The sequence below is a fragment of the Jaminaea rosea genome, assembly GCF_003144245.1.
Source record: "Jaminaea rosea strain MCA 5214 unplaced genomic scaffold BDZ90scaffold_6, whole genome shotgun sequence".
Classification (NCBI taxonomy): Eukaryota; Fungi; Basidiomycota; class Exobasidiomycetes; order Microstromatales; genus Jaminaea; species Jaminaea rosea.
Genome location: NW_020289980.1, coordinates 573,691 through 597,220, shown reverse-complemented (window position 1 = coordinate 597,220; position 23,530 = coordinate 573,691). Strand labels below are relative to the sequence as shown.

Below are 23,530 nucleotides of genomic sequence, written 5' to 3'. Positions count from 1 at the left end.
GCTTAGCTGCCCGGGACTGCATCAATGTAGCGACTGCGTGCACTGCCTCGCGATAGGAGCTGGGCGTAGTCGACGGCCCTGCCTCGTTGTCTCCCCTTTTCAGCAGCATATACTCGTAAGAGAATCCTGTACCGCCTTGAGCCGTCTCTTCGAGGAGCTTTGGCATGCCAGCGAGCATCACCCTATGCTTGGATACGCCGAGCTGCTCGAGAGCAGCGCCAAGGAGATAGGCGGACACAAGCCAGAAGGCCTGCCTGGCGCCCGGGTGTTGAGCTTCGAGGGAGAGGAGCTCGACCTGTGATGCCTGTGGCGGCCACCTGGAATCCAGCGAAAGGGCGACGTCTGAAAATGGCTTGCCATGAGCATCAAGCGGCAAAGCGGCAAAGAAGTCGTGGTCTCCCTCGACAAGGTGACGCAGTGACTTGATGTCTCGACGCTCATCTGGACTGCGAGCGATGGAGCGGGTGGTTGAAGCAGAGGGGCCGCTGGCATAGAGCCGCCGCCTCGGCGCTGTTGTTGCGCGAACCACCTGCCATCGCGGTGAGCATTGGCGAATCAGAGGCGGGTATGTGGCAGTGATGGCTAATCGCCTTGCTGCCATGGACGAGGATGGCCGGCCGAGGAGCTCGACCGAGTTGCTTTGCTAGGCTTCTTTTCGATCTTCTCGCCCCCATCGCCTGCTCTCATTCGTCTCTATCCGCCCTTGCTTGGGTGGCTCGTGCCACAGTGTATTGCCATCGTCGTCTGTCGACTCTTTGCTTGTGCGCGCTGTGACGCAGGCGGGCGCCGGGGCGGACGACGGACGACGGACGACGGGTCTGGTCTGGGACCATCGCCGCTTGGTTGCAAGGAGCATCCAGGCGTCCTTCTACCAACGACGATTTCGCCCCGATCACCATACAAAGATGGCACCCTTCGCACCTGATGCGCCTACTAAGACGCCTTCGCCGCCGACCCTCTACTCCTTTCCCGATGCCGACGATCTCTCCAAGAGCCTCGCCGCTTTTGTGATCAAGGTGCGTGCGCAAATCGAGTGGATGATAATGGCGCACGACTCGCCGCCGCTCACCTCCTCCCCTTGCACGCCGCATCGCACGCCCAGGCTCAGAACGAAGCCATCGAGAGGAGGAACAAGTTCACCTTGGCTACCTCGGGTGGATCGCTGCCAAAGATGCTTGCAAAGGACCTCATCAACCGCACAGACGGCGCCGTTCGATGGGACAAGTGGTGCGTGGCCGCGTGACCTGAGATGCTAGCTATGTCTATGCCGGCTAATGTTATTTTGCCCACACGCCGCAAACACCACGCAGGGAGATCTTCTTCGCCGATGAGCGTCTCGTACCTCTCGATCACGAGGACTCCAACTACTACCTTTGCGACAAGGAGTTCTTCTCCAAGGTACCGGAGCTCAAGCGCGAGCAGATTCACACCATCGACACTTCACTCCTCGACGACCCGGAGGAGCTGTCAGATGCCTATGAGAAGGAACTCGTCGGCGCATTTGCCGGCAAGGAGAGCGTGCGCAACCCGGTCTTTGATTTGATCCTGCTCGGCATGGTGAGCGCGCTGCGAGTAGTCGGCGACGTGCACATTGGGGCGGCTGACTGACCCTTTCTTCCTCCCAAATGCTTGCCGTTCATCAGGGCCCCGATGGCCACTGCTGCAGCCTGTTCCCCTCGCACCCGCTCCTCGAAGAGAAGGACCGCTGGGTCGCTCCGATTGAGGACTCGCCCAAGCCGCCGTCGAAGCGCATCACCATCACGTACCCGGTCCTCAACCATGCTCACCGCATCGCCTTTGTTATGGCGGGAGAGGGCAAGCAGGAGTCGCTGGCGAAAGCGCTCGACCAGCCAGAGCTCAAGCTACCGGCAAGCAGGGTCAAGCCGGCTCCTCCTGGAGACGTCTACTGGTTTGCCGACGATGCTGCGACGAAGCAGACCAAGTACCCGCGCGCCGAGTTCCCCAAGCTCTAGGCGGGCGGCGGGGCGGGGTACCCTGGCTTGAAAGCGATGCAACGGGTGGGCGGGCTGGCGAGATTGAGTGTATGTGAGGAAGCAGAGCGACCCGTCGGGCAATGTCATCGAAACACATGCCTCTTTGACTGCGTGCGAGCTGTGAGGCGGCGTTGAGATGGCCTGAGCGAGCGCATCCGCTGGTGATGCGCAGTTCAACAGAACATGGGTATATGTATGTGCAGTGACCGCAACCTCCACATGAAGCGTCACTCATCCCGGCTAGCTCAGTTGGTAGAGCGTCAGACTCTTATTCACGAGAGTCTTCCTGCGAAACAGGAACGATTTATATCTGAAGGTCGAGGGTTCGAGCCCCTCGTTGGGAGTGATTTCTTTTTGCCGCTCTTTCTCGGCGCTCGTCCTTTGCTCACACTCCTCTCGTCACATCGCTTTGACGTCCTGAGCGGGCGGCGTGCTCTTGCTCACTCGAGGTGCTCGACTGTGGCGTAAACGTAGGCTGTGTATGGGACGTACGCTCGTTCGCCTGCCCGCCCGCCCTTCCATGGCAAGTTCGATCAGCAGGGCCCCCGGCCTCGGCCTCATGCGCAGAGATGATCGCGTCATCGTTCCCTCGGCGTTTTCGTCTTCGCAATCTATCTCGTACCAGATCCAGTGTGTAGCGACGCCTGAATTGGCAATCGTTGTTGCCCCTCTAGGCTCGCTCGCAAGGCGTCGCGGGGTTTGACCTGTTTGTCCGCCGTTTTCTCACAGATCGGCCAGATGGGCAGCGGAAGTGCTGCACTCAGGGTCTGGTCAGGGCCTCGGCACAGGGTCCTCGACTCCTCGCCCTCGCCTCGCCCGGCAAAAAAAGTTCGTGGCGCTCCTGGTGGCCGTGCGTGTAAGCGGTGTTGGGCGAGGTGACATCACCGCTGTCCTCAACGTAAGACGCAGTGAAGGGGGGAGTGGAACATGTATAGAAAGGGCAGCTTGCTGGAATGTCATTGCCCGCCCCGCACCTCTCTCACCTCCCTCCTCACGTCTGTCATGGGAATCAAGCAAGACCTCATTGCCACGCTAGGCGAATTCACGGGCACGACGCTCTTTTTGCGTGCGTTCAAGCTCGATCGACTGACGAGAGCTAATCTCTAAGCTGACCGCCCGTTCGTTCCACCCGCAGTTCTCGCGCTGGGAGGCGCCAAGACTGCGCAGTACACTCGTACGTCGAGCCAGACGGAGGGTCTGCAGACCGCACTTGGTAACCAGGTGGGTGCGCGACGAGGAGCCGGTACGAAGATCTTTCTGCTGCTGACGTGCTGACGCGCCGCGCCGCCCGCGCAGACAATCATCTTCATCGCCGTCTCGTTTGGCATCTCGCTCCTAGTCACCGCCTGGGTCTTCTATCGCGTCACCGGCGGCCTCTTCAATCCGGCCATCACATTGGCACTCTGGCTCATTGGTGGGCTCGGCGCATTGCGCGCCATCTTGCTCGTTGTCGCCCAGCTCGCAGGCGGAATCGCGGGAGCTGCCCTCGTCGCAGCGCTGACTCCGTTCGGCGGAGCACAATCGGTGACAACAACGCTGGGGCCCGGCGTCAATATCGGTCAAGGTCTCTTCATCGAGGCCTTTCTCACTGCCACGCTCGTGCTCACCGTCCTCTTCCTAGCCGCCGAGAAGCATCGCTCCACGTACCTCGCGCCCATCGGAATCGGGCTCGTCCTCCTCTCGGACCATCTCTTCGGAGTAGCGTGGACAGGCTGCGGCATCAACCCCGCGAGGTCCTTTGGACCTGCAGTCGTCTCGGGCTCCTTCCCTGGCTATCATTGGATCTACTGGGTGGGCCCCCTCATCGGCACGCTTCTTGCTGTGGGCTTCTACCTTATGCTCAAGGCCTTTGACTACACGTCCGTAGTCTTCGGCCAGGACGCCGACCACGAAGTTACGGAAGCTGAACGCCACGTCGTAGGTTCATCCCTCTTCCGCCGTCTCGGTCGCAAGTTCGTCGTCTACCACACCAAGGAGGGCGCACCGCGCCCAACGGAGTCCATCGTCATGTATGATTCGCGCGACCCAGCTATGCAAGAGGCCATCCGTCACGGCAAGGCGACGATTGTCGTTCCCGCAGACATGGAGGCTGGTGTCGCAACTGAAGCCGCCGCCGATGGCAAACCTGCTACGGCGCCGCAACTCGTAAATGGGGTACCCAGCATGCGTCCCGAGGCTCAGGATGTAGGCGGGTTGCAGGTACCCGGTACAACGTCGGGAGGGTGAGTACCGCGGCTCGAGATTGGATGCTGCGAGCGAACGCTGACCGCGATCATTTGCCTCCGCACAGTATCGCCATACTCCCCATCGCCAAGGTGATCCTGCAGAGCTAATTGCACATACACGTAGACTGTCTTTGCTGCTTCACGTCCGTTAATGAACATTGATCACCGTTGAGAAGCTCGATGGGCGAGCGGTGAGAACAAGCGTAGATAGACGCTGGCTCGGCGCCGAACCCCGCCGTCACCGCTTGGATGGTCCACGCCATGGCATGCCTGGTCGGCCCCCCCGAGGCCAGCTACGCCGGCCGCGCTTTGCAGTCGCACCTCGGTGTGTTTGCCTCGCAGGCCCACGTCCTCGCGTTTGCGTCAGCCCTCGCCCACGAGACTCGTCTCTTGGTCCGAGTCGCTCTTGGCGTTCTCCTTTCTCTCCTTCATTGCCATTCCATCCATTCTCGCCCCTCCTGCGTCTGCGTCGCCCTCAGCATGCAATCAGCCCAGATGTGTCGTTTGATGCTCCTCGGAGATTTGGAGACCCTACGCCGCTCCTCGTGAAAGGCTTACACGGGCCCATCCCATTGTTCACGTCGCCGCCGCTCGCCGCCTTTTTGTAAGACTGCTGGACTCAAAGCACAGTAGAGCAAGCTCGACGATCGCATCCTTGCGACGGCACCACCATGTCCAACACACACCAACTTGGAGCCGCTACACTTTCTCATGACCTCGACGCAAGGTCTCAATTCCGAGCATGGCGTCTATAAGTCAGGCTGAAGACCAGCCGCCGCCGAACCCCGCAGCTACTCTCGTCGACGGCGTCAGCAGCGATGACTATCGAAATGGCTTCGGCAGCGACGCAATTGACAGTGTACATGAGACGCTTCGCCAAAGACGCGCGTGGCCGCAGCACAGAGCCTCACGGCTACCAGGCATGTATCAACAAAACACCTCAAAGCAAGCGGCGCTCCTCGCATCGGGCCCCATCATCTGGCCAGCACAGCTTTCATTGTCGCAAGCACGGCAACAACGACCCACTGTCGAACTGCTGTCAGACCTACGCCTTTCATCTCGCTGAAAGCAGCTGATTTCCGCAGCAGCTTTTCCTCAGTCAGCACGTCACGCAATCCACTTGCGATGCGCTTGATGGATCGAGCGAGTCTCGCCAGGCTCATTGATCGCAGTCCTCCGCACCACAGCACCAAGATCGACTCAACGGCGTGCTTTGCGCCGCAAGGCGAAGTCTTCACAGCACCTGCTGCAATCATCGAGTCACCGCACCACCTCGGCATTGCGCTACGTCCTTCGATTCAGCATGGCAGGCGACGCAAACGGATAGCATTGAAATTCAGCATCAAGCAGCGCGCTGTGGCGTCAAGCGCGATCATTAGGACACAACATCTGGACGTCACCTTCGCCGTACGGGTATTATGAGCCTTTCAAGCTTGCGTTGGAGTCATTCATTCTTTGTATTGCAGATAGACAGACATTGTCGACCGCATTTGAACATTTTGCATGCAACCTCCATCGCGTGTGTTTGATGGACGATCGCTCAAGAAGAGGTCATGACACCGAGGAATGCATCTGGTAGCACGGACATCGCCTTATTTGATGACCCACCGCTTTCTGCGGCTGAGGATAGCCCGCACATGTGAGATGTGCTGCGACCACCTGATGCGTGGCGCGGACCGGTGAGTATCCGCGGCATGCAAAATGCGAACGGACTGCAAAGCAAAGGCGATTGCAAGCATATCGACATTGGTCATATTGCTCGCTCAAAAGTCTATGAATGGAGCAGTGGGTCTGTCGCCGGAATGAAGTGCGCCCTGTTACTGCTGGTGCTGCGACGAAGGAAAGAATGAAATTTTAAGCTGCTCCGGCGATTTGCAAAGATGTTTGCTACGATGTTCTGATTTCGTGGTATGCGAGGTCACACGCGTCACTCAGTGACGCGCCGGCGCAATTTTGCGCTTCGTCGCTCCTTCTCCCCGTCACGCTCCTCCCCGCTTTCGTCAATTGCGGTTCCGATATGCCGGCGGCGTGCTTTACCAGATCAACGAGGAACATCTGCTGCCAGGCGTCGCTTGCGATTGATGCGCTTGCCTTCATCCGGAGCGCACTCTTCGGTCCCAATGGCATGCTACAAGCCGGAGCGCTTGTATTGTCTAGGTTTGGCGACTCCGCAGTAGAATGACATACTGGCTCTCGCCTGCCTTGGGTCGAAAAGTTGATGCGATTGCTCGGATTGACGAGTGGCCGGGACATACCATGGTCCTTTCTGTCGCTCTGCAACGTGACTCTTGCACTCCCGCCTCTGAAACTCATGATGCCGCCACTCAGAGGATCTGTCGCGGGCAGTCTAGCATTGATGTGGATTCCGCAGCGCATCGGGTATCTGCGAATCCAGTGAAGTCTATCGCGCGAAAGGAAGCCGTATCACGTCCTGTGAAGCAGCATGCCTGACTCGCTACCGTGAAGCGCGCGGGCGATGATGGATGATATTTTGTTGCTGAAAGTGATGGGCTGGTAGGCAAAGTCGCCTACGTGCGTTGGCAGCGCCGCGGTACGGGAGTCGCGACGGCCGGGCCTGCTCTGCCAGGTCCTCGCTCGTGGACGGGAAAAGCAGAAGAGGACGAACGGTCGCCTAAGCCCACCTTGATCGATCAGCACCTCGCACCTGTGTCTCTGTAGCCGCCTGCTCGCTGAGTTCTGCATTGCGCTTCATGTTCTCGTCCAAGGCAGTGCATTCCTGTGACGACGCGGAGACAGGCATCCCCTCCCTGCTTTGCGCGCAGCGAGCGCAGGAATCTTCACGTGAACGAAATTGCTCTTATTGTCCCTCGGGCGAGCTTGACAAGGGGCGTGTTGTCCCGCCTTGCATTGCTGGCAACCACGACTTTGAGGTGGTCGTGGCGGTGAGCAGGGCGCAAGTTGCAGCAACGCCACACGCAAACGCGACAACCGTCGGGGCGGTCATGGTGAGAGGTCTACCCCGCCTATCCGCCATCACTAATCTCACTCATCGCGCGACGTGCGTGGCATGTGTGGTCATGACATTGGCAAAGAAGCATGGAATCAAATACAGAAGGAGAACGGGTCACACGCGCGCACGCCTACTGCTTGAGCTTGCCGATGACAATGTGGGGCGCGTACTTGGCAATGACGGTGGGCTCGTGGAACTGAAGGAAGCCCTCGGTGGCGTCCTTGCCAGCGAACATCTCGATGGCCTTGGCTCCTCCAGGGTGGTCGGGAAGGAAGTCGTCAACGTGCAAGACCTTGTCCTCAACGACGACCCACTGGTCGCCCTTCTCAGTGTGCTTGGCTACCTCCTCGAGGGTGTACTCCTTCTGCTCGGCCTTTTGCTGGACCTCCTTGTCCTTCTTTTGGCCAGTGGGCTGCGAAGAAGTGGCTGCGTTGCTCGTCTGCGCTGGTGGGGCTGACTCAGCGGCGGGAGAGCCAGAGGCGGTCATGGCGCCACCCTGAGCGTCAGCCCATGAGAAGGTGAGCTGAACGTTCTTCGACTCCGGGTGGACTGTGACCGTCGTGGCGAGGTGGTTGGCGACCTGACCAGCACGGCCAGAGGCGATCTTGCCCGTCGACATGCCGCGCATCAGGTAGGCAGACGATGCGTCGCCGGCGACTCGGCCAAAGACGACGCAGCCCAGGAGTGACGAGCCACCCAATCGGTTGGCGCCGTGGACACCGCCAGCAATCTCACCACAGGCGTACAGACCGGGGATGACCTTTTGGTTGGTGTCGAGGACTTCGGACTTGTCGTTGATCTCGAGACCGCCCATGGTGTAGTGGAGGACGGGCTGCATCTGGGCGACGTAGAAGTAGTCGTCCATCTTGAAGGGACCGTTGGAGAAGTACCTGTTTGCCAGCGGGGTGGGCGTGAAGAGAAGTCAGATCGCCATCGTTTCGTGGCACGCCTCACACCTCGCAAACTCACTTCTTGCCAAATGGACACTTCTCCTCGCCAGAGGCAATCTTGTTGTACTTGTCAAACGTCTGCTTGAGCGTGTCGGGCGAGCAGCCAATCTCCTTGGCCAGCTCGTCGCCGTGCTCGAAGCGCTTCATGAGACCACGGCCAGCGTAGTGCTTGCAGTGCCACTCAATCTCCTGCGATGCCTTGCCGTTGAGAATCAGTCGCACGGGGAACTTGTCGTGCTTGAACATGGCGTTGGAGACCCAGTCGCGCTTCTGGAGCTCGTCGACGAATCGCTTGCCCTCGTTGTCGAGGAGAAGACCACCGCAGCCGCGAAGAGCCTCGGCGGCAAGGAACTTGACCTTGGCCTCGGGCTCCTTGGGGTCAACAAGACCAGTCGGGTGGACCTGAACTTTCTCGAGGTCAATGAGCGAACCGCCAATGGCGGCGACCATCTTGTGGCCGTCACCCGTGCAGTGGTCGCCGTTGGTCGTCGAGAGGTGCATGAGGTCGGGACGGTGCTTCTTGAGGAGCGAGTTGACGTCGTCAAAGTCGGCGGCGTAACCCCCGGTGGCGAGAATGACGGGGCCGTGCTCCCTGTGCTTCTGACCCTGGAACTCGTACTCGACGCCCTTGACGTCTCCGTCCTCGTAGATGAGGCTGGTGACCTTTGCCTTGCGGATGATCTGAATGCGCTCAGGGTCGGCCTCGGCGAGGTCCTCGAGCTTCTCCCTGCGCAGGTGCACCGAGGGTAGAGGGTTAGCAACACTTGCTTCTAGCTCTCGTGCGCGCTCGCGCTCGCGTTCGCTCACATCTCGGCGTAGGTGATGCTCATGCCAGGGAACTGAGCTGCACCACGATGAGTACGGGGCTGAGAGTGGGCTCCCAAACGAGAGATCTTGTTGAGCTCGAGGCCAAAGGAGTCGGAGAGCCCTGCGTGCGGCGGAGGGTGAGTGGCGTCAGAACGTCGTCTCGATTGGCTGTCAGTCTCTGGGGGATGACGCACAGTTGACGGCCTCTCCAGAGCGTCCGGTGAGGACCTTGATGAGGTCGTCACGAGCGAGGTCGCCAGCCGACTTCTTGGTGTCATCGAAGAAGATCTGTGTTCGCGAGAAGAGATGATGTGAGAGGCCGAGTCTGCGAGATCGTCATCTTCATCGTCGTATCGAGCGCTCACCTTTGCGCTGTCGGGGATGCCCTGCTCAGACTGGTATGCGGTGCCAGCACCGTTGATGCCTGAGGTGGCCTTGGTCGAGTTACCGCCGAAGAAGGCATTCTGCGCGCAGCGTCAAAGGGTGTGAGAGGATTGTGAGTCGACGTCGACGCGCCACAAACTCGGCGGGTCTGCGCACCTTGTCAATGACGAGAACATTTCCGCCGCGCTGGTAGATGGTGTGGGCGGCGCTCAATCTGTTGGTGGCAAAGGCGTGTGAGCAGCCCTGACGTCCGACGGTACACTCCACTGTGGCACACTCACCCTGAGAGACCGCCTCCGACAACGATGACTCGTGACATGATGGTAGTGTAGTAGACGTGGGGAGAGAGGGGGTTAGGATGGGTGGTGGCGTGCAGAGAGAAGGAGCAAGCCTATCTCCTCGACCGTCTCTTGTACTGCAATGCAACACTCGGTCCGGGGAGTGCAGGCTGCGAGGAAAGAGGCAGAGCGGGGAGCCATCTCCAATTCCTCAAGCCGGAGGCCGGTCTGGCGCTCCCTCGCTGCCTTTCGTGCTGCTGTCGCTCCTGTTTCTAATCCCTCTGCCATTCGGCCCAGCTGCAGCTTTAGTCCGCTCAAGCAAAAAGCGGGGAAGCAAGGCGCGGCAGCCACGCGAGTGCGGGGGCCAGAGGACACGACATGCACGGGCACTTGAGCACAGCAACAGCATCCCACGCCTCCCCCTGCCCTCGCCGCCAGTGCCGACGACCGACGCGAGGTTTGAGCGCTCTCTTGTCCCCGCTTCCCTTCTCCCGTTGTTCCTCCCCCCTTCTCCTACCTAAAGCTTCACCCCTTGGCCCTCCGCGCCCTCACCTCTCTGTGTGAAAACGCGCAAATGGCTAGCAGATTAAATCAATTTGGATGAGTAAGAAGAGTTGTCGGCGAGTCAGAACGCGCGCCAGCACGCACGCCAGCACGCACGCCAAGGTAAGATAGCGACTACAGCGGCGGCACCAGCAGCAGCTAAGCTAGGCTAGGCTAGGCCAGGCACGAGAACGCTTAAATAAGCAAGTGAGAAGAAGATGAGGAGGAGGCGGAAAGAGCGTTCGCAATGGACAGAGGCGACGCTGGCGAATCAAGGAGGTGTCTTGGCCGAGGTCATCGCCGTGGCAGGTAGGACCACTTTGGCTCCAGGCGTGACATCGCCTTTGTTGGCAGGAGGCGTTGCGTTGGCGGCCGCCGGCTTCGCGTCGGTGGGAGGCACCGTCGCGCTCGTTTTGTTGACATGAACGTCACCGCTAGGCGGCTTGCCCTCGTCCGTCTTGTTGACATGGGCGTCAACGGAAGGAGGCGTCCCGGTCTTGGTCTTGTTGGGATGGGCGTCGTTGCTGCTCGGCACCACAGGCTTGCCCTTGGCCGCGTCGACGGTGTGGTTCTTGACGTGGGCTGTCACATTGTTCACAAAGTGGAACGCATGGCTTAGGTATGACGTGTACTGGTCCTCGTGGTTGGTGTCATCGCTGGAGTAGACTTGCTTGCTGCAGGCGAGCAGAGTCAGTAAATACGGTCAGTAGGTTGCGTTGCACCCATCCCGCACATACGCACAGGCGGATCAAGAGACGGTAGTAGCCGTCCGAGACATTAAAGGCAGCAAAGCCAGGGTCGCTAAGATTGTAGGCCTCGGGTTTCTAGCAGAGGAGGGCGTGCGAAGTCAGCACGATTCCGCCTACGCGCCTCGCCCTTGGAACTCACAATGTTGCAGAAAGAGTACCTGCGAACCGCATGAAGGGCTCGTGTCAGCCATCGTGTCCTGACGCGCTTTCCGCGGCCATACGTACGAATAGGCACCGCGACGGTGAGTAATGTCGGCAGAGTCGCGAGAGTCTGCAAAGGTGTAGTTCCAATAACGAGCCACGACTGGGATGTCCTTGGCCTCCACGACGGCACGTCTCGTTGACGAGTAATAGGGGACTCCGGGGCTGTTGAAGAGGTTGCCAAGCTTGCTAGGAGCCTCGACGATCGGCTGCGTAGCCTTGAAGTTGATGTCGGCGCGGACGAGGTCACATGTGCTCAGAGGACTGGCAAGAGCTTGGCTCCACAGCACGGCTGGCCAAGTGCTCGAGTTGCTGCCAACGACAAACGTCGTCGTATCGTTCTGGATCTGCTCCTTGTCTGCTGCATCGAAGAGAGCTGGAAGCGTCGTATTCCACAGGTCAAAGGTGTGGTCGAATGACCCCGTGGCCTGGAGATCTCCGCCAGTGCCAGCATACGGGATGACGCCGCCGCCTGTGGAGCTCGACGAGTTGAGGAGAAGCCATCCCGAGTACATCTTGAGGCGAGGGCTGGGCGAAGGGGGCTTCAATGTCACCGTCACCGTCCCCGTCTTGCTTGGGTCGACTTTGATCGTCTTGGGCTCCACCGTCAGCGACGTGTCATCGGGACATTCCTCAGGTCGAAGAGCCCAAAGGCCCTCGTCCCTATCACCGGACTTGGGTGCGCCCTCGTGAAGAGCATAGAGGCATTTGGCTCGCTTGTGATCAAACGAATACGTCTGAGCTTCTTTACCGATATTCGTAATCTCAAGTTGGTGCTTCCCTTCAAAGTGAACAGAGTCGCGCAGAGCAAAATACGTGGGCTGCGTTCTGGTGGTGAGCTCAATCATGGCCGTCGCATTGACCGTGCCAGCACCTTGAGCCAAGACGCTGGCCAGCTCATCGCTCGTGTTGATGCCGCGATAGGGTACTGAGGATAGGGTGATGGCAGAGCGCACATCCTCTGTCGAGGCGTTGCGATGAATGCTTTTGAACAAGGCGACGACACCGGCGATGAGCGGCGCGGACATTGACGTGCCACTCTTGACGCTGGCCTCCCAAGGAACGGGGGCAGAGCTCAGGATGTTCCAGCCAGGTGCGTTGACGTTGGGCTTGACCTCACCTCTCCAAGCTGAAGACGTAGATAGAGGGTCAGGCTGGTGCTCGCTCAGGGCAAGGGCTTCGCACCGACTCACTAGGACCTTGTGAGCTGAAGAAGGTTGGGGTGCCAGGAACACGCTCCGGGGCGAAGACGAGCTTAGGGGTGCCAGGAAAGACCACTTTGACCTTCCCCTGACTCTTGATGAAGGCTTCACGGATTGCTTGACCATCCTCACGACGCATGATGCCAGCTTGTCTGCCAGGCTGTGACTCACTGAAGGCTGCCAGAGCAAACGGTTCGCTGGTAGACAAAGCTGGGGCGTGAGCTCAAGCTCGTGTGCAAAACCATAATCGCGCTTTGCTCACCGAAAGTCGGCGATGGCGATGATGATGCGCGCTCCGGCCTCGTAGAAGGGGCGAAATTTGGTCCCTCCATCGCATTCGCCGCCTCTGAAGACAAAGACTGCGTGTCCCTTCAAATCAGGTAGTGAGCCGTTCTTGACGTTACAGCCGCTGCGAGCGAGCGGTGTAGTCATCAATGGGTGTCTACCTTGCAATCAGCGCTGTTGCTTCTCCTCACTCACTCGTTGATGACGTCGACGCTCTTGACAGCTTCAGGCGTAAAGTAGATTGGGTAGGAGCTTTCTTTGGTCGTGTTGAGGGCAAAGGGCAGCTCGGAGAACTCGGAGTAAATCCGCTTGGGGTCGGAGTCAAGCCAGAAGCCCCACGAAGCAGATCCATTTGCGTAGCCGGCTGCCGCGGCGATGACTGCGGTCGTGCCTGCGGAGTCAGCCTGGAGCCAGGGCATAGAGGGTGAGCTCCAGAATCCTCCGGAAACAAGGGTTGGGCAATGCTTTGCCCGACTCACGCCTGTGTACAAGCCACCGTCGCCGCTATTGCCGTTTGAGACGACAAAGGGCATCATTGGGGACAGACGTGTTCTGCAGACGAGTCGCGTCAGCAAGTACGAACCTCTTGTGAATGCACAGTGCGGCTCACTGCAGCATGTCCGCGGCGTCCTTGCCCCACTGTCCCGGGCCACCCAAGCTCAGAGACATGACGTCGCATCCATCTTTCTTGGCCTGAAGGTAGGAAGCGAGAAGGATGGACAAATACCCGCCACCGCCACCGGGCGTCGTCTTGTTGGTCTTTGGATCGATACTCGTGCAAGCGAACACCTTGTAGTGGCGTAGCTTAGCCTCAGGTACAACACCTACGAAGCCGTGCGCGGTGTCTCTGGCAATGATGGTTCCGGCCGTGTGTGTGCCGTGCCAGCACGAGCTGTCGGGGTGCTGAACGTCCTTGTAGTTGAGAGGTCCTTCCTTGGGCGTCTCGCCATCGAACGGATCCGTGACTGTGAGGGAGGTTCTGAATGATCAGCTCGGTACTGTCTTGCTTGACCCTGCCCAACAAAGCCTCACTGAAGTCCCTTCCGCCCAGAACCTGACACTCCGGACCGATGCAAGGCACGCCAGCGGCGCGACCAGCATTGAGGCTGGGCGTGCTATAGTCGACTCCGGTGTCCACTGCGGACGCGGAGACGGTCAATTGCATGCTCAAGCCCGGATGAGGTATCCGCCCTCGCTTACCTGTGCAGACGGTAACACCTTTGCCAAGGCGCCCAAGCGCATGTTGTTGTGCAACGCCTGTGATGACATGAGGAGGGAAATCATCGGCATTTCCAGTCGGCGGAGTCTTGGTTCCATTGGCCGGCTTGGTATTGTGAAGCGGGACAGGTTGCTTAGCGTGGCGACGGCGTGCCAGACCGTGATTGCCGTGAGCAAGCGGGACACGTTGATAGTCGGGCCAGACGCGGGCCACATTAGGGACACGTTGCACCCCGGCAATGACACGATGAGGATCGTGATTCTGCCCGCTCGTAGCCGGCGACACGTGGTAGGTTGCGCCCCAGAAAGCTTGACGATCATCGTAGGTATGCGTCTGCTTGACCACGTATCCCTGACTCTCGATGTGCTTGGCCACCGTGGCCGAGACGCTCTGGCGATGGTGACCCAAATGTGCTCAGGTCAGCCGTGCAACACAGAGTTGGTCAACCACAACTCACCTCGATCTTCTGATAATGCGTCGCGTTTGTGAATTCGACGATGAAGCGCTTCATTTCTTGCTCCTTCTCCTGTGCGCTCTCGATATAAGTCTTGAGCATGTCCTGATGCGTCGCAGGCTGTTCATGGTAGCCGAAGCGAAAGACTCCTTCCTGATAGCTGGCTGTAGCCATGGCGAAGAAGCTAGCGAGAATGAGCCAAGCAGTCAGCAGAGCAAGGGCGTCAAGCCGCTTGCCTGATGTAAGGAAAGGCGGCATGACGAGTCAAAGAGAGTGACTGTAGTATGCTAGCTAAGGGGTAAGGCAGAGCTTCGAGATGAAGATAGGGGTCTCAGAGGGGAGCAAGCTGGTGTGAGAAGAGCCTGAGGAAGATCGAGGGGCGAGGAAGAGCAAGGCGCAAGGCGAGGGTCGACCGACGCAAGCAATCAGCTCCGACGGCCATTCATCGACTACCGTGGCGCTTTGAGATAGCATGCGGCGCAAAGACTTCGGCCCGCTGGTCCCTGATTGGAAATTTCTGCCCCGCAATCCCCACGGCGCTTTATTTCACAAGGAGCGAGCCGGAGGAGCAGCAGTGACCGGCGTTTCAGAGAACGAGGGCCCGAGTAGATAGTAGGCGACGGCTGACGACGACAAGGCAAGCCGGGCAGAAGTCTGGGTGCAGGGCATGATATGAAGTTTTGATCATATTGTCTTTGATGAAGCAAGCACCCCAAGCAAGCACCCCAAGCAAGCTAATCAGAGCCAGGGCAGAGGGTTAGCCTCATCGTCCGGCGATGAGGTCCCGAGATTCCGTCCGGCGCACGTCATCCCCACTTGGTGCTGGCAGAAGATAGGCCGTGAACAAGAACGTCCTTCAGGTAGTGGGCCGAATTCTTGACGTGACGGGGCTTGTTGGCTCCAGGCGGGGCGTAGATGACGCCGAAGTCTGGACCGTAGCCGCTGTGCCATTCGAAGTTGGAGATGCACGACCAGAAGGTGAAGCCTTGAAGGTTGACTGTATTGCCCTCCTTGAAGATGCGATCCATCTGGGCAAAGTAGGTGCGATCTGAACGGCGGAAGATCATGTAAGCAAGGCAATCTCGGCGAGACATCAAGCTTTGTGCTGTACTCACACCACTCGACGCGGTCCTTGTCGTTGAGCTTCTGTGCAAGACTTTGCTTGTCCCCACCCTTGACCGCAAGGCCTGTCTCGCCGACAATCAAAGGCTTCTTCAGACCCCAGCGGTCGTGCATGTAGTGTAGGCCTGCAAGCAACGAAGGTCAGCTGCGGCTACTACGAGACATGAGTCGGGTCTTACACACCCGAGTAGAGTGTGTCGTCCACAAGGAAGTTCCAGTCGGATCCCGTAGGCTTGCCGATGGGCTTGCCATTCTTGTCTGACGTCTCTTCAACGCAGAAGGGCCAGGTGTCGTCACCGCGTTTGCAGCCATCGATGTGCTTGGCGTAGACGGATGTGTAGACCTGCACCGCGTGTTGAGTCAGCGTCCTGTACTGTAATGTCCTGTAGCTCAGCATACTCACATCGTAGTAGACGGAATCATACGACCGCATCAGCGACTCAGACTCTTGCTTGGTAAACTGGGGCAGGTCTTTTCCGAAAGCCTCGCGAAGGGAGTGACTGTAGTCGCCTGTGGTGAGAGGGCCAAGAGCCCACCCAGTCTCTTGCATGTCCATGATTCGCGTCGCAGCTTCCTGATCTTTCTTGCTCTTCGGATCGAAGGGCTTGGCGGGGGCGCCATCAATCTTGATCGAGAACTTGCCTGCGAAAGGAATGCATGCGGATGTATAGAGAGCAACGAGACCCGCGGAACGTCAGTCATGTCCTCTGCTGGTTCCCGTCCACCGTGCCTCTATGCAACCGACCTTTGACTTTGCCTTGCTTCTTGAGGTCGGCGAAGACTTCAGCGGCACGAGCGTGGGCCAGGAGCGCGTGGTGGAAGCAGCGATACTGGTCGATGAGGGTGCCGTTGTAGCCAGGGGCAGAAACCGGCTCAGGGCCGTAGCCCTCGGTGCAAAAGGTGCGAGGCTCATTCAGCGATATCCATTCGTCGACGACATCGCCAAGAGCAGTCATTGCGACGCGGGCATAGTTGCCAAAGTCATCGACGATCTTGGGCGAGACCCAGCCCTTGTAGCGCTGCTGGAGAGCCTCGGGCAAATCCCAGTGATAGAGAGTAGCGGTAAAGGTACCACCCGCCTTGTGCGTGGCCTGGGCGACTCGTCGGTAGTAGTCGATGCCGGCCTTGTTGGCCGTCTTGCCCGTGCCTTGCGGCAGGATTCGCGTCCACGCCAAGGTCGTGTCGAAAGTCTTGATGCCCGTGGCCGAGAAGAAAAGTGGAATCTGTATGAGAGGAGCGACGTGTGAGGAGGCTGTGGAGGACCAAGCGACCGCGCGCGCTACTCACGTCCTTGGCGTAGCTATGGTAAAAGTCCATGGCCACGTTACCATTCTGACCCTTTTCAGTTTTGCCAGGCATTTGAGCGAAGCGATCCCAGATGGATGCCGACTTGCGGTCAGCATTCCAAGCTCCCTCGACCTGATAAGCAGAGACGCCGCAGCCGTACTTGAAGTCCTTTGGCAGCTCTCGGCCATTAAGCTTGAGCGCGCTAGCGCTGGCTGCAAAGAGAGCTGTCAGGGCGAGGACGGAAACCATCTTCATGGTGAGCTTGGGGCTATTGTTTCGAGTGGTTAGGGGACAAGTCGCTCGTTGGGGCAAAACGCCAAGCAGCTCTGTGCCCTCTAAGGGCCAGACATTGCCGCCGGCTCTAAATGAACTTTTGCGAGCGCGGCGTGTGGCAGGAGCAAGGAGGGCGAGGGCAACGAGAGGGGGGTGTAAAGGGGCGCAAGAGGAGCCGACGCGGCCCGTGCACATGACTCGCATCGACGGCCACGCGAGATTCCAGAAAAGAGCATCTTTACATTCATCAAATCGCACAGGCTCCAGCTCATCCAAAGGTGCTGCTGCTCTTCGTGGCACGCTTGACGCGACTGATACGCCAAGCATCCTGGTCCGTGGCGAAGCGGTCGAAGAGGGGCTGAATGCGCTCGCCCTTCTTGCGCTTCGAGATGGCATTGGGATCCGCCGTCTTGAAGAATCTCGGCGCTGCCTCGACAAGCCAAGCTGGCTCAATCGCCGTCACCTCTCTCATGTACTCTTTCGTCGTCAAGACCACCTCGTGATAGATGATGTACTCTGGCGCGCGGTTGAAGAGCGAAGACGAGGGGTGCAAGTAGACGACGGATCCTGATCCTTCCGCCAGACACTTGTAGCCCTCCTGAGGGTCCTTCTTGGCCGCGTTGCGGAAGAAGCCTGATGCAATGGCTCGTCGTACACGATTGTAGTTCTTGCCACATGAAACGACGTCATGTGAATAGCGGTCCATGATGCCCAGCAGCTGTTTACGCACGTCTTGCGCGCGCTTCATCGATCGTCCTTGGATGAAGTTCTCGGAACACCACGGCTGCGAGTATCCGCTCGACTCCCATCCCTTGTAGACGGTCAGAAGGGTGAGGTGATCACCCTCTGGCTGGAAGAAGCGAGCCTTCTTGGCGTCAGCCTGCGCCTGCTTGTCCTTGGGTCGATAGAAGACATTCTGGACAGAGAGCATGGCGACAATGGAAAGAATCTCCTCTGAGCAGCCCATGTCGACCGAGGCGATGAGCATCTTGGCCATCTGAGGCTCCATGGGGAAGTCGGCCATCTTGCGGCCAAGCCGGGTCAGCAAGCCTTCGTCGTCGAGGGCAGAGAGGGCGTAGAGGTTCTCGAGGGCAGTGAGCAGCGTCTGACTAGGCGGCGGATCCATGAAGTCGAAGTTTAGCAGGTCATTGATGCCCATGGCCTTGAGCATCAGAATCGTAGAGCTCAAGTTCTGGCGTTGAATGTCCGGGATAGGGTTGGGAAGCATTTCGTTGCGGTACGCTGCCTCGGTGTACAGCCGGTAGCACTTGCCAGGTCCCGTCCTTCCTGCTCGGCCGCTGCGCTGACGAGCTTGCGCCTGTGAGATTGGCGTGACGACGAGCGAGTCCATGCCCAGTCGCGCATCGTAGGCATTTTGCTTGACAAAGCCGGGGTCGATGACGTAGTAGACCCCGTCGATGGTGATCGACGTCTCGGCGATGTTGGTGGCCAGCACGACTTTGCGCGCACCAGGTGGAGCCGGCTCAAAGATCCTCGTCTGCATCTCGGAGGGCAACGCCGAGTACACGGGCAGGATGATGAGCTCTGGTACCGCTGAACCAAGCGCCTTCATGCGTTCGAATAGGATCTCGCACGCCGTATCGATCTCTTCTTGACCCGTGAGGAAGACAAGGATGTCACCCTGCGGCTCCGAGAGATGTATTTGCATCACTGTGATGAGCGCAGCGTCGAGATAGTCTGGCTCAGGCTCCTTGGTGTAGAGAATCTCGACGGGATACGTTCGGCCAGGGATGGTGAAGATTGGACAGTCGAAGAAGTACGACGAGAACTTCTCAGCATCGAGCGTAGCCGAGGTGACTACAAGCTTGAGATCTTTTCGCCTCTTGAGTGTCTTCTTGAGGAGGCCGAACAAGACGTCGGTGGCGATGGTCCTCTCGTGCGCTTCGTCGAGGACGATGACCGAGTAGTTGGAGGCGTCTGGGTCGATGAGACACTCTCGCTGGAGCATGCCGTCGGTCATGTACTTGATGCGTGTCTCTGGGCTTGTACAGTCCTCGAAACGGATCGTATACCCGACTTCGGAACCTACTCGACAGCCAACCTCTTCGGCGACACGCTTTGCGACGCTCACGGCAGCGACGCGACGAGGCTGTGTGCATCCAACTTTGCCCCTGCGTCCACCGGCTCGACCATCGCAGAAACCTTCCTCAGCTAGATACTGGCACATCTGTGTCGTCTTGCCTGATCCAGTGTCTCCAACGACAACTAGGACCTGGTTGTCGTCGATAGCCTTGACGAGCTGTTCGCGCAGCTTGAAGATGGGCAGAGACTCGCGCTGCTCCTTGATCGTCTTGTTGGTGACCTTGCCGAATGTCGTGGCTTTATTGAACGTCTCTTTCTTCCACGCTGGACGATCGTCGAGTTGACCTGGACCTCCGCCGGCTGCCAAATTGCTGCGTACGTCTTGGGCGAAGAGACGCTGGTCACTGCTGGCCATTGGATCCTGCCATCCCGTAGACGTGTCGCGCATCTCTGCATCGGCCTTGTCGTTCTGCTCTTGCTGTCTCATCTCTCGTCGCTCCTTGGCCAAGGAGGCACCAGCCAGCGCTGCTCTATTAAGGGTGCCGTCGGGCGCCTTGATGATCTTTACCGGCGATAGCTCGAGAGTCGCTGAGGTCTGACCTCGTAGGAAGGGCGCCTCCTTCTCATTCACTTCGATGTCCAATTCATCATCCGCACTGGCGCCGAATTGCTTCGCAGAGGGAATAGCGATTTCTTCGTCTGCCTGCAGCTCTGGATAGTCAGAGGCCTTGGCAGCGCCGGAAGCAATGAGCTGGCGCAACTCCCATCGCTCAGGAGATGTCAAGCGCTTGACGCGGGACCCGCGACGATCTGCCTCGTCGTCGATCTCGACGCGTCCTCTGCCACCGCTACTGCTGCTACCGGCTCCACCTCCCAACGGCTGGCTGTTGGCGCCAGTTGAGGCGCGGGCATTGAGTCGGCTGCGTTCAGCCTCCAGCTCTGCTTCAGTCTTGATGCGAAGATGCGGTGTTAGATCACGACCTGATTCCTGATCAACGTCCTTCATCGAAAGCGAGAGGCGGGTGCCAGCGATGGACATGACCTTGACCTTGACTGGCTGGTTGCGAGCCAAGAGATCCGAGGGGTGATTGAGCCTTTGACCTTGCGCAATGCTGCCGACATGGACCATGCCTTCCCATTTTCCCTTGACGCCATCGAGTGCGACGAATGCACCAAAGTCCTTCATGTTCGTTACTCTACCAGAGTAGCACTTATAGATGATGGGCTTGTCGTCAAGGCGGGATGACGGTCCAGCTACGCCATTGCCGTTGCGGTAGCGGTCATCGTAGCCGCCGCGACTATCGCTGCGCCCGTAGCCTCGCCCGGTATCTTCTGCCCCCCGTCTTGATGGCGGCGATTGCGACCGTCTTCTGCCATCCCTCGCAGCACCAGTCTGTCTATGCGTCTTTTCCATGTCCTCTAACGTCTTCATGAAGTCGTCGACGCCGCCCATGCCTGCACTACTGCTGGCTTTTCCCTTCTTGGCCTCCAGTTCGTCCCTCGCTGCCGCTCTCCTCTTCTCATCGGTATCGAGTTGAGTGTCTGGAATGCTCAGACCAGGGAATTGTCTCCTCTTTGCCGCCTTCTCCTCATCGTCATCATTACTACGAGTGGCGGAGTCGTCTGCAGCTGCCTTGGACGACGACGCAGCTGCGTTCCTTTTGGCAGCCGATTGAAATTTCGGATGTCCTCTGCGGATGATGCGGTCGATGGATTGGACGAGGCTCATAGTAAAGCCGCTATCCTCGCCAGCGCCGACCTCGCTGAGCTTCGTCTTGAAGCTTTCAAAGGTAGGCGCTGCAAGGTGGAGCGAAAGGACGAACTCAGCCAGCGTGCCATCCGAGATGGACGTATACTTTGCAATCTCCTGCGTGAGCTTGTTGACGACGGCGAGCTCCTCAAGCTTCGCCAGCTCCGACGACGACATGATGATCGGGGGGATGCAGCGAGGCGTATGCGATGGGAAATGTCGAAAGGCGCCTCGCTCAGCCGTCCAACGGCGGCACTTGCTCAAGCATCGGAAGGCGTCACGTGGCGAGTCAGGGAGGGCCAGGCAGGCCAATTTAGGTCGAGCCGCGAACGCGACACGCTCCTCGAGCAACACTTCCAAGAGCTGAGTTGCAGCTCTTTCCGTCTTCTCTCCTCAGCACCACGCAGCATCCCATTCTCATCGCCACCTTGCGATGACAGCGGCAACGCCGAAATCATCGACGGGACTGGCTTATCCGCGAGTTCTAGGCTGGTCGCTGAAACAGCATATTGGAGGCGGTGGCTTCTCCAAGTGAGTCGGCAGCCGTGAGAGAAATTCATCGACTTAGTACTCACCTAGTTGCATCCTTTGTTACAGAGTCTTTCGCGGCGTCAACCCTTCACACCCATCGCATAGCGTAGCTGCCGTCAAAGTCGTCTCACTGTTACGCAATCCTCCACCCGATCGTAGAGCGCTCCAGAAGGAGGTACAGATCCATGCTATCCTCCGCCACTCACACATTCTCGAGTTCCTCGGCGTCGAAGAGCGAGGCGTCAAGGCAGAAGAGCGCGGCAGATACCTCCCTGGTGTATACATCGTCCTCGAGATGGCAGGCGGTGGCGACCTATTTGACAAGATCACGCCAGACGTAGGCGTAGAGACGGACCTCGCCCACTTCTACTTCACTCAGCTCGTCGCTGGTCTCGAGTACATTCACGGCCAGGGCGTAGCTCATCGCGACATCAAGCCAGAGAACATGTAAGCAAGCACAGTAGGTCCAGCCAGCATCCCGCATCAGCTCACACATCGACGCGCCTTCTCCCTTCACGCAGGCTGCTCGACAATTCTGGCAACCTCAAGATTGCAGACTTTGGCCTCTGCTCCGTCTACAAGCACAAGGGGAGGGAGAGGGAGATGCGCGGTGCTTGCGGCTCTCTGCCATACATTGCCCCTGAAATGAACGGCAGGCCTTACCGTGGAGAGCCCGTCGATGTCTGGTCGGCAGGGGTCGTCCTCTTTGCCCTCCTTGTAGGCAACACTCCTTGGGATGAACCCACCGCCAGGGCGCCAGAGTACACCGCCTACCTGGACAAGACCATCTTTGAGTACGACCCCTGGAACAGGATCCCTGGTGATGAGATGTGTGAGTGCGCTCGGCATGGCGCGCAGCGCAGATAAGACCCCGACACTGACGGATGTCTAGCTCCTACTTCTACGCCTAGCTATGCTCCGAGGCATGATGCACCCAGACCCTACAAAGCGACTCAGTCTCGAAGCCATCAAGAGGCATAGATGGTACCAGCGATCCAACAGCCTTCTGGAGGCCAAGAGCACCCAGTGCAACGACCCAGCAACACTGGCCGAACGTCTTCTGCAAGGCCTCATCATGAATGGAGAGATGGACTACGCAGCGCCTCTAACCGCCGACGAGAGGGCCAACCAGCTACATTCGGACGGTGCACGCGCGGATGTGCCAGAGACGGTTTCTTTCACTCAGCCAGAGGCCATGCAGAGCAAGACGCTTCACCTCGGAGGCTCATCATCAGACGCCTACGGCCACTCGCTGCCCTCATCAACTGCAGCTCCCCGCAACGTCAGACGAAGCGACTTTCTGGACAGTCTCAGTCAGCAACTCACAACGAGGCGCGAGAACTTTGCACAGAGCCAGAGCACCGCGAACAGGCCAACTACAGCTGCAATGGACCTGCAGGGTAGTCAATTCACGCAGGCGCTCAACTTCCTCACTCAGCCCTCGACTGCGCTCTCTCGCTCCACCCTGTCCCTCACGCCGAACCTCACTCGTTTCCTCTCGCACTCGTCGCCGCCCATCGTCGCTCTCCGTCTCACGACCGTCTTCCACGCCATGCGAATCCAGAACAGTATTGAACCGTTGGGCGACGCCAACGTCGATGACGAGGACCGCGATGCTGTGCCAGCTCCTCGCGAGGGCGACCAAGAGATGGAGTTGGATGGGGACGAGGCAGCGGGGCCGTCTACAGGCGCAGCTGCTATGTCGCGCTCTTCGTCGGGCTCCGACGTGACGGCAGGGCCCAATGGACCTGCAACAGCGGTAGGAACGGGTACAGAGGGGAGAGACAGCACGGCGCAAGTAGCTGGAGTGAGCGAGGGCGCCAAGGGCATCCGTATCCGCCTCGGCCTCATGGATAGTCGCAAGTGTCCCCTCAAGGGCGAGGTACGCATCGAGCGGCTCCGTGCATCAGGTGGTGATGAGACTGGGCCCATCTGCCTAGTGATGATGAGGCGATCTCGAGGCAATCCACTGGAGTGGCGTCGAGTCTTCGGCAAGGTGGTAAAGGACGCCGGAGTGAGAGAGTGTGTCTACGCCGAGGCGCCCTCGGGCACGGCGTAACGATGACTACGAGGTAGCGAACGACGTGATATCACCATGTAACAATAGCCATGACCATTTTAGTGAGATCGACTGTGCATTGTGATTGTGGTCAAGCAAGGGAGCAGCACGGCTGTGCTTCAATCACCCTTTGCGCTTGGCTTTGGCCCCTGTCGAAGACGGAACGAGGGAGCGTCGTTGCCGACGTCCGCTTCAACCCCTCG

The 23,530-nt window shown here is 58.7% G+C and overlaps 7 protein-coding genes and 1 non-coding gene across 8 annotated transcripts; 4 read left to right on the top strand and 4 right to left on the bottom strand.

Moving 5' to 3' along the window:
• Positions 1–887: 887 nt before the first annotated feature.
• On the top strand, positions 888–2,070 carry BDZ90DRAFT_252343 (6-phosphogluconolactonase). Its single transcript, XM_025507759.1, has 4 exons — positions 888–1,016; positions 1,103–1,227; positions 1,311–1,557; positions 1,644–2,070. Exons 1-4 carry the CDS (start codon positions 906–908, stop codon positions 1,971–1,973), a joined length of 813 nt encoding a protein of 270 aa, XP_025362428.1. The 5' UTR covers positions 888–905; the 3' UTR covers positions 1,974–2,070.
• A 158-nt stretch (positions 2,071–2,228) lies between these two features.
• BDZ90DRAFT_t25 lies at positions 2,229–2,338 on the top strand. The gene has a single exon. It is a non-coding gene; the product is annotated as a tRNA-Lys (tRNA).
• A 610-nt stretch (positions 2,339–2,948) lies between these two features.
• BDZ90DRAFT_232203 (aquaporin-like protein) lies at positions 2,949–4,662 on the top strand. Its single transcript, XM_025506167.1, has 4 exons — positions 2,949–3,060; positions 3,130–3,215; positions 3,291–4,216; positions 4,285–4,662. Exons 1-4 carry the CDS (start codon positions 2,997–2,999, stop codon positions 4,325–4,327), a joined length of 1,119 nt encoding a protein of 372 aa, XP_025362427.1. The 5' UTR covers positions 2,949–2,996; the 3' UTR covers positions 4,328–4,662.
• Positions 4,663–7,242: 2,580 nt separating this feature from the next.
• On the bottom strand, positions 7,243–9,773 carry BDZ90DRAFT_232202 (putative OSM1-fumarate reductase). The gene is made up of 7 exons (XM_025506166.1): positions 9,613–9,773; positions 9,488–9,545; positions 9,313–9,411; positions 9,142–9,235; positions 8,948–9,068; positions 8,160–8,867; positions 7,243–8,080 (listed from the first exon to the last, which is right to left on the bottom strand). Exons 1-7 carry the CDS (start codon positions 9,648–9,650, stop codon positions 7,321–7,323), a joined length of 1,878 nt encoding a protein of 625 aa, XP_025362426.1. The 5' UTR covers positions 9,651–9,773; the 3' UTR covers positions 7,243–7,320.
• Positions 9,774–10,060: 287 nt separating this feature from the next.
• BDZ90DRAFT_271691 (subtilisin-like protein) lies at positions 10,061–14,526 on the bottom strand. Its single transcript, XM_025508765.1, is given in 13 exon segments — positions 10,061–10,826; positions 10,894–10,976; positions 11,041–11,059; positions 11,127–12,231; positions 12,296–12,456; positions 12,476–12,514; positions 12,567–12,713; positions 12,785–12,993; positions 13,069–13,141; positions 13,200–13,554; positions 13,622–13,726; positions 13,790–14,198; positions 14,266–14,526. 13 exon segments carry the CDS (start codon positions 14,518–14,520, stop codon positions 10,424–10,426), a joined length of 3,363 nt encoding a protein of 1,120 aa, XP_025362425.1. The 5' UTR covers positions 14,521–14,526; the 3' UTR covers positions 10,061–10,423.
• A 400-nt stretch (positions 14,527–14,926) lies between these two features.
• On the bottom strand, positions 14,927–17,064 carry BDZ90DRAFT_232200 (glycoside hydrolase). Its single transcript, XM_025506165.1, has 6 exons — positions 16,672–17,064; positions 16,130–16,607; positions 15,788–16,026; positions 15,568–15,727; positions 15,378–15,509; positions 14,927–15,310 (listed from the first exon to the last, which is right to left on the bottom strand). The coding sequence occupies exons 1-6, from the start codon at positions 16,924–16,926 to the stop codon at positions 15,069–15,071; spliced, it is 1,506 nt and encodes a 501-aa protein (XP_025362424.1). The 5' UTR covers positions 16,927–17,064; the 3' UTR covers positions 14,927–15,068.
• Positions 17,065–17,164: 100 nt separating this feature from the next.
• On the bottom strand, positions 17,165–20,944 carry BDZ90DRAFT_232199 (putative ATP dependent RNA helicase). Its single transcript, XM_025506164.1, has one exon. It carries the CDS (start codon positions 20,912–20,914, stop codon positions 17,213–17,215), a length of 3,702 nt encoding a protein of 1,233 aa, XP_025362423.1. The 5' UTR covers positions 20,915–20,944; the 3' UTR covers positions 17,165–17,212.
• A 152-nt stretch (positions 20,945–21,096) lies between these two features.
• Positions 21,097–23,479, top strand: BDZ90DRAFT_264705 (Pkinase-domain-containing protein). Its single transcript, XM_025508643.1, has 4 exons — positions 21,097–21,268; positions 21,335–21,715; positions 21,790–22,100; positions 22,180–23,479. The coding sequence occupies exons 1-4, from the start codon at positions 21,171–21,173 to the stop codon at positions 23,325–23,327; spliced, it is 1,938 nt and encodes a 645-aa protein (XP_025362422.1). The 5' UTR covers positions 21,097–21,170; the 3' UTR covers positions 23,328–23,479.
• The last annotated feature ends 51 nt before the right edge of the window (positions 23,480–23,530 follow it).